This window comes from Triticum dicoccoides, chromosome 3A, assembly GCF_002162155.2.
Source record: "Triticum dicoccoides isolate Atlit2015 ecotype Zavitan chromosome 3A, WEW_v2.0, whole genome shotgun sequence".
Taxonomy (NCBI): Eukaryota; Viridiplantae; Streptophyta; class Magnoliopsida; order Poales; family Poaceae; genus Triticum; species Triticum dicoccoides.
In genome coordinates, this window is record NC_041384.1 from 55,695,815 (window position 1) to 55,704,765 (window position 8,951).

At 44.0% G+C, this 8,951-nt stretch overlaps 1 protein-coding gene across 1 annotated transcript in view; it reads left to right on the forward strand.

Annotated features, from left to right (window-relative positions):
- The window catches only part of LOC119271922 (chaperone protein ClpB1-like), a 32,124-nt gene extending 24,555 nt beyond the window's left edge, over positions 1–7,569 (forward strand). Inside the window, exons 4-9 of the mRNA XM_037553559.1 lie at positions 5,035–5,406; positions 5,978–6,117; positions 6,206–6,546; positions 6,641–6,920; positions 7,039–7,236; positions 7,360–7,569. Of these exons, the coding sequence (XP_037409456.1) occupies positions 5,035–5,406; positions 5,978–6,117; positions 6,206–6,546; positions 6,641–6,920; positions 7,039–7,236; positions 7,360–7,569 (1,541 nt within the window). The remainder of the gene's footprint in view (positions 1–5,034; positions 5,407–5,977; positions 6,118–6,205; positions 6,547–6,640; positions 6,921–7,038; positions 7,237–7,359) is intronic.
- The last annotated feature ends 1,382 nt before the right edge of the window (positions 7,570–8,951 follow it).

Here is an 8,951-nt window from a genome sequence, read left to right on the forward strand (position 1 = left end):
TTTTTTTCTGTTTCTGTTTTTATTTAATACTTCTGCAACTTTGTTGAATTAAATAAAATACCTAGGCAACTTCAAAAATCACCAAATCACTCCTGGTCCATAGTTGGATTATTTCCAACATGAAACATTTTAGTTTGGAGGTATTTGAGCATTTAAATATTTTATATAATTTTAAATGCCCAAATTCAAATATTTATGAATTAATTCAAAAACCCTAAGATGGCCTAGGAAAATGTGCACCACTTTTGGCAGAGGTTCTGAACCAAGACAAAAAATGATGGGCATTTTAGAAGGGCATTTCAGGTTCATTGAAAATTATTTTAGTAAACCCTAGTTGGTTTCAGAGGGGACTGGGGGTTCTGTCATCCCCATTTCAAGTTTCTGATGAAAGAGTAAACATGATGCAACACTCTAATGCATGACTAGCTAGGGTGTGACATGAGGTAACTGTACCTGCTCCCTTATTGGAAAGTAGTTCATCACAGAAATCTGTTCCTGTGACTAGTACACCGATTAGTGAGGAAGCTAATGATGATGATCATGTAACTTCAGATCAAGTTACTACCGAACCTCGTAGGTAAACCAGAGTGAGATCCGCACCAGAGTGGTACGGTAATCCTGTTCTGGAGGTCATGTTACTTGACCATGACGAGCCTACGAACTATGAGGAAGCGATGATGAGCCCAGATTCCGCGAAATGGCTTGAGGCCATGAAATCTGAGATGAGATCCATGTATGAGAACAAAGTATGGACTTTGATTGACTTGCCCAATGATCGGCGAGCCATTGAGATTAAATGGATCTTCAAGAGGAAGACGGACGCTGATAGTAGTGTTACTATCTACAAAGCTAGAATTGTTGCAAAAAGGTTTTCAACAAGTTCAAGGTGTTGACTACGATGAGAGTTTCTCACTCGTATCTATGCTTAAGTCTGTTCGAATCATGTTAGCAAGTGCCACATTTTATGAAATCTGGCAAGTGGATAAATAAAATTGCATTTCTTAATGGATTTATTAAAGAAGAGTTGTATATGATGCAACCAGAAGGTTTTGTCAATCCTAAAGGTACTAACAAAATATGCAAGCTCCAGCGATCCATCTATGGACTGGTGCAAGCATCTCAGAGTTGGAATATACGCTTTGATAAGTTGATCAAAGCATATAGTTTTATACAGACTTGTGGTGAAGCCTGTATTTACAAGAAAGTGAGTGGGAGCACTACAGCATTTCTGATAAGTATATGTGAATGACATATTGTTGATCGGAGATAATGTAGAATTATTCTGCAAAGCATAAAGGAATGTTTGAAAGGAGTTTTTCAAAGAAAGACCTCGGTGAAGTTGCTTACATATTGAGCATCAAGATCTATAGAGATAGATCAAGACGCTTGATAAGTTTTTCAATGAGTACATACCTTGACAAGATTTTGAAGTAGTTCAAAATGGAACAGTCAAAAAGGAGTTCTTGCCTGTGTTACAAGGTGTGAAGTTGAGTAAGACTCAAAAACCGACCACGGCAGAAGATAGAGAGAGAATGAAAGTCATTCCCTATGCCTTGCAAGCATTGCAACTAATGAGTTAGTTGCGGGATGATGTGTTACGGAACAAGTAAAGAGACTTGCCGGTAATGAGATTGAACTAGGTATTGAGATACCGATGATCGAATCTCGGGCAAGTAACATACCGATGACAAAGGGAACAACGTATGTTGTTATGCGGTCTGACCGATAAAGATCTTCGTAGAATATGTGGGAGCTAATATGAGCATCCAGGTTCCACTATTGGTTATTGACCGAAGACGTGTCTCGGTCATGTCTACATTGTTCTCGAACCCGTAGGGTCCGCACGCTTAAGGTTTCGATGACAGTTATATTATGAGTTTATGAGTTTTGATGTACCGAAAGAGTTCGGAGTCCCGGATGAGATCGGGGACATGACGAGGAGTCTCGAAATGGTCGAGACGTAAAGATCGATATATTGGACGACTATATTCGGACATCGGAAAGGTTCCAACTGATTCGGGTATTTTTCGGAGTACCGGAGAGTTACGGAATACGTATTGGGCCTTATTGGGCCATACGGGAAAGAAGGAAAAGGGCCTCAAGGGTGGCCGCACCCCTCCCCTTGGTCTGGTCCGAATTGGACTAGGGAAGGGGGGCGCCCCCTTCCTTCCTTCTCCTTTTCCCTTCCTCTTTTCCTATTCCATATGGGAGGTGGAATCCTACCAGGACTAGGGAGTCCTAGTAGGACTCCACACTTGGCACGCCCCTCCTAGGGCCGGCCTCCTCCTCCCTTGCTCCTTTATATACGGGTGCAGGGGGGCACCCCAAAGACACAACAATTGATCATTGATCTCTTAGTCGTGTGCGGTGCCCCCTTCCACCATAATCCTCGATAATATTGTAGCGGTGCTTAGGCGAAGCCCTGCGACGGTAGAACATCAAGATCGTCACCACGCCGTCGTGCTGACGGAACTCTTCCCCGACATTCTGCTGGATCGGAGTCCGGGGATCGTCATCGAGCTGAACGTGTGCTAGAACTCGGAGGTGCCGTAGTTTCGGTGCTTGACCGGCCAGGCCGTGAAGACGTACAACTACATCAACCGCGTTGTGCTAACGCTTCCACTTTCGGTCTACGAGGGTACGTATACAACACTCTCCTCTCTCGTTGCTATGCATCACCATGATCTTGCGTGTGCGTAGGAATTTTTTTGAAATTACTACGTTCCCCAACAATGGCTTGCCTAAGCAATTGCATGAATCAGATCCAGTTCTCATTTGTTTCAGAATCGAAAATTCCAAAACAAAGTGGATACATCCAATTATAGCCATCTACAACGGTAGCACTGGCAAGCTGCCCCTTAAACCTGCCTATTAAGAATGTGCTATCTACTGCCAAATACGGTCTGCAACCACTAAGGAATCCATCTATGCAAGGTTTCAAAGCAAAGAAGAACCTTCTAAACCTGATTTTTTTTCTTTTATAGTATAATGATCAATCTGCACTATGCTACCAGGGCAAGAGATTTCAACTTGTGATTTAAACCTATACAAATTGTCAAAGCTGCTATCCCAATCACCATATAGTTCTTTGAGAGCTAGCTTCTTACCCATATATACCCTCTTGTAGTGGATGTCAACCTTGTGGTGTTCTTTAATCTTTTTGCGCAATGCCTTCGCTCCGAGAGTAGCATCTTCAATCAGCCAATCCTTCATCTTATCACATATCCAATACTTGGTTGCATTCTTCATCTTCTTTTTTCCTTCTTGTACTAGAGCAATCATGACCACATGGGTTTTTCTTCACCTTAAAAAGAGAGATAGAGGTAATTAGCTAAAAACACTTGACAATTATGCAATAAATGTTCACAAATGAATAGAGTTAAACAATTACCATTACGGTACACTTATCCTCCATCGTAGAAGCATGTATCCTCCATGGACAATTATCAGCATCTCGTCTTGAACAATAGCCCCTAAACCGATGGGGTGTACTATACTCGGTGTTATACTCAAATTCATGTTTGATTGCATGCTGAGAAAGTGCCAACTTGAACTCTTTCATGCTGGGATATGTAAATCCTTTTGTCATTGGAGGGTCTAATTTGTCATACTCTACATGTGGAGTATGCTTTGCCTCATGCAACTCCTCATCCTCCTCTACTTCATCATCCTCTACTTCAGACTCCCCTACTTCATCGTCCTCTACTTCAGACGCCTCTACTTCATCATCAACACCAACATGCTCATTCTCAGGTCTTGGGTTGCGAAGGTAAGTATCATCCTCATGTTCTAGATTGCTGTTAGGTTCATCCCACTCGGTGATAGTCTCATATGGCTCCGAGGGATCACAATATGCAATAATCATATGCAGCAACTTTGTCTCCGAGTGTTTTTCAAACATAAGCATCAAATCTTGGTCAGATTTTACTTCTGGACAGTTTTTAAGAGCATAGTCATAATATTGCACATGTGCAACTTCCAAATAACGTGGCGGGTACTGCTCTACAATTGACTCGACCAAATCCTTATAATTTGTCAAGTCACAATCGATGACCTTCTCAAAACAAAAACATCTTATGTCCTTTCGAGCTTTCTTTGGATTGCCAAACAATTTAATTTTGAGCAAATAACTCGAATTTGGATCCATCCTGTGAATTAAAAAGACAACTTTAAACTTTGCTTTAAACCTATGCATGAGTATTGCTAGACAATCTGATCATCAACCGAAATTAAGTGAAAAGATCTCTTCCTCAAATACACAGCTACACAAACTAGCACAATCATGATAATTGCTACTAGATGGACTGGCCCTTACCCATCTGGACACGCCCATGTTGCTGGCGGCAACTGAGTACCGCCCTGGCCTGAAGCTGCTGCCAAGAACGACCCAGCCGTGCCCTCGCCGGAGACCCCAGCCACTGCCGCGCCCTGGCCCGATCCAGCAACAGCCGAGCCACCGGCCAGGCCCGAGCCAGCTGTAGCCGAATCTCCGGCCTGGCCCGATGCTGGCTCAACCCCACCGCAGCCCGAGGCTAGCCCGACGCCCTGGATTGACCTGACCTCAGCCCCGCCGGCGCCATCGGCAAGCCATGGGACGTCCGCAGCCGCGCCATGGCCGTCATTCGCAGCCGCGCCATGGCCGTCGTCCGCGGCGCCGTCTCCATCTGCAGAACTGCCGCCATCCATAGCCCTCCGCCGCCGCCGCCGCTAAGCCTGGGAGGTTCGCTGCCGCCGCCGCCTCTAGGGTTGGGAAGAAAGGGGATGAGAAGAGTCGGGTCGGGAGAGAATAGAGAGACCGGTTTGGTCTCTGTTTTTCTTTTTCCTCAAAGGGGTAATTTCGTCCAACGAGAAAATACTGACATCAGTCAATCCAAATCTTAACGACATATGCTAACGGACTTGACGGAAGTGTTAGAAAGGTAAAAAAAATTACACTTGGTGTTATTTAGGGAAGAAATTTTTTTTAGTGTTAAATAGGGAACCAATATTTAAAACAGTGTTATATAAGGAATTTTCTCATGTTTGAAAGCCGTTTGAAGACCATGATAAAGAAGGCGGAAAATTCGGGCGGCAATATAATTCTCTTCATCGACGAGATGCACATGCTGATTGGCGCCGGTGATAAATGGGGAAGCAATGATGCTGCTAATATTGTGAAACCCGCGTTGGCCCGTGGTCGTATCCGCTGTGTGGGCGCGACAACTTTTGATGACTACCGCAAGTACATTGAGAAGGATGCAGCGCTCGAACGGCGGTTCCAGAAGGTGCATATTGAAGAACCGAGCACGCAGGCGACCATTGCCATTCTGTGGGGCATAAAGCAGCAGTATGAACGGCACCATAGCTTGGAAATCCAAGATGCCGCTATTGTTGCTGCTGCAGAGCTCACTGGCCGCTACATCACTGGTGAGGAATTAATTTACTCGTATTGTTTCTTGAGGTGATCAGTAGAAGCATAACCTCACCTAGCTACTTAGGAAGTACTCCCTCCGTATCAAAACATAAGATGTTTTTTGACACTGTCATAGTGTCAAAAAACGTCTTGTATTTTGATACAGAGGGAGTATGACAAAAAAAGAAAAAGAAATGCATGCTTAATTGGTCATGGTCAGATGCCCATCCCTGTTGAGGTCTACTAGCTCATGTGCCTATCCTTGCTGAGGTTTACTAGCTCATGTGCCCATCCTTGTAGTTTGCTATCTACGTGAAGGTTTGATGTGCACTTCAAGGGCAAGAATGATCACATTAGAGCACCATGGAGTAACTATGTTACCTTGGATACATGAAGCTGAAATAATCTATGAATCTTGTTTAAGGTTCTAATTAATCCGTGACAGTCATATGTATGAATTGACGGGGTAACCTGAACTGCAATGTTTCTTCTCTGCCGAGTTGCACTTGTCAGTGGCAAGAATGGCTAATTGGCTTTATGTTGTAGTACAATATTAATGGGTTTTATCGCTGGATGTATTTGTAGGTCGTCAATTTCCTTGTAAGGCTATTGATCTGATTGATGCGGCGTGTGCTACTGCAAAGAAAATGATGCAGATTGACAGTCAAGAAAAGGAAGAGGACACTGTGAAGAAAGCAATTGTTGCACCAAATCATGTCGCACAAGTGAGCATTCTCTTCCTAATGACTTTTGTGTACCATTTTGATCAATGAGATGTGTTTTTCATGCAAATTCTAACTTCGTCATTTGAAGGCTGTGAGCCGATGCACCGGAATTCCTGTCTCTATGCTTGATCAAGAGGAGAAGGATAGGTTAATCCACCTAGCGGATAGACTTCATGAGCGAGTTGTTGGCCAGGATGAAGCGGTAAATTTGGTTGCAGAAGCAGTCTTACGTTCCAGGGCTGGCCGTGATCAGCCTGGCCAACCCATAGGCTCGTTCCTCTTCTTAGGATTGACTGGTGTTGGAAAGACAGAGCTTGCAAAAGCTCTTGCCGAGCAGCTATTCGACAGTGAGAAAATGTTGGTTCGCATTGACATGTCTGAATATGTTGGGTTTGGAGCTGTGGCGCGCCTAATTGGAGCTGCACCAAGGTTTACTTTGTATATTGTATGCTCATTACGTTATGATATCAGTATGGATCTTTCATTTGACTAATGTTAATGCTTCTTTTATAACTTCTTAAAGCTGCATTGCCTATGATGATGGTGGACAACTGACTGAAATAGTGAGGAGGCGCCCATATAGTGTCATCCTTTTTGACGAGGTGGAGAAGGCAGATCCCTTGGTGCTGAATGTTTTTATTCAACTTCTTGATGATGGTGTTCTGACTGATGGCAAAGGCTGGACCGTAGATTTCAAGAATACTATCATCATTATGACCTCAAATCTAGGAGCAGAGCACCTAACAGCTGGAATGGCTGGAGAAAGCACAATGGAAGCTGCAAAGGAGCTTGTGATGAAAAAGGTTTGTGAATACCATATTTGCTGCTGTTAAGGCTCTATACTAGTGTGACCTAGTAGCTTGTGATGAAAAAGGTTTGTGAATACCATATATATGACACATCAGTAGGTCACACTAGTAGGTTCACAAACACTTTAAGCCTGAATTTCTGAACAGACTGAGCGAGGTGGTGATATTTGAGCCACTTCTGCATGACAAACTGAAGGAGATTGTAAAAATTCAGATGAAAAGTGTCACTGCAAGGGTAGCTGCCAAGAGCATCTCTCTGTCTGCAAGCGATGCTGTGTTGGACGGTATATTGTTGGAATCATGCAACCTAGTAAGCACAGTTTCTTTTCGTATCAAAATAATTAGGTCCTGCTTTCATACCCTCTCCTGTCGGTCTGTCTGCCTGTCTGTATGGTTTGGTAACAATGCATATGCATGCTTGGTGTCTTTGCAGATGTATGGCGCAAGGCCCATAAGGAGGTGGGTGCAGAAGAATGTGATGACAGTGCTGTCCCGGATGCTGCTCAAAGGTGAAGCCGTTGAAGGCTCAACTATCGTCATTGATGCTACGGATGACAAAACGGGGCTCAAGTACGAAGTGTTAAATCCACAAGGCAAGAGTCCAGTGGTGGAACTTTCCTGTGACAAGACAAAGGTGACATAACCCCTAGTAGCTGTTGTTTTATCGCTGAGTGCCTGAACTCCATAGCCTTGCTGAACACAAATAGCAGAGGTAGAAGAAGCATGTAAATTGTACCAAAGGCAGAATGCATGCCCGACTTGGTTGTAGCCACACCATGGCAAACACCCTTGAACGTTTTCTTGGTAGGAGGAGATCCGTAAATTGCCAATTTCTTACTAGTATCTTATAGACACCATGTATGCCTTTATGCTCTTAGCAGTAGCATAGACACTAACCCTGTGATTGTGTGTGATGAGAATGATGTTTAGAGGCAACAGGGGATAATTAATGGAAATGAAATTGCAGTTGAGCTATGGGCACCCATCCTGTTTGCATCAATCGTCGTTGTTGGCACTGACTGAGCCAAGCCGTGCACGCATGCTGGGCTCTCTCCTTTTTTATACTCCCTCCTTCCCAATGACTCAATTTTGTACTAGCTTTAGTACAAAGCTAGTGCAAAGTTGAGTCACTTATTTTGAGATGGAGGGAGTATGAGGGAAAGCCATCGTAGCGGTTTTATTCATAAGGCAAAATGCTTTCATCGTTTCTGATGACAGCCACAAGAAATGCAATGAAGCAGGTTCCTCTTGCCAAACACAAGGGCCAGAGTTCTCCGACTTACTAGCTAAAACATGTGCGTCACATTGGCTTTCCCTATATGACAAAATAAAAAAGGAGTATCACTAAACTCATGGCAGAGGAAGAAACGATCGTCATAGATCGTTATCACGGGCCATAGTAAATGTCCAACATTCTTCATGACCTCCACAACTTCCATGCAATCAGAGTTCACAACCAGCCTGTTGCACCCCATAGAATTTTCTAGGGAAAAGGTCGCCCCACAAAGCAATCGCCTTCACCATTGTCGCTGTCAGTAACGCATGTCCGGTTGGAAGCGGCCCCAAAGTAGCCCCTATCATCTCCAAGAACAGCTCCAGTTCTCCCAGTTTTACTCCCAATATCAAAAGTCGCATATACGCTAAACTACTTTAATCCACCTTTGGTCGTGTCCACCCATGTCTAACAACAGGAGCACCGTTCTTCTTCGTCCTCGAGTAGTTTGTAGCCAATGCAGATATTGCTTGTGCAGAGCTAATGGGGAGTTGAACTCTCTCAACAGGAGTTGTCTGCCGGCGCTCCCACCAAATGCACCAGGCAGTGGTGGCAATAAGATCAGCCCAGAGAACATTTGGAGGAAGTGGCGTCGGCGATGAGTTATCCAGCAATATTTTTGCAAGAACTGAGGACCCTTCCCTATCAACAGTACACGCAATATCGACAACTTGATCAAGACCCAAGTGTTGCCAAATTTCACAAACACGTGTGCATTGAAAAAAAATGGTCCATAATGGGCACCCCCTTCT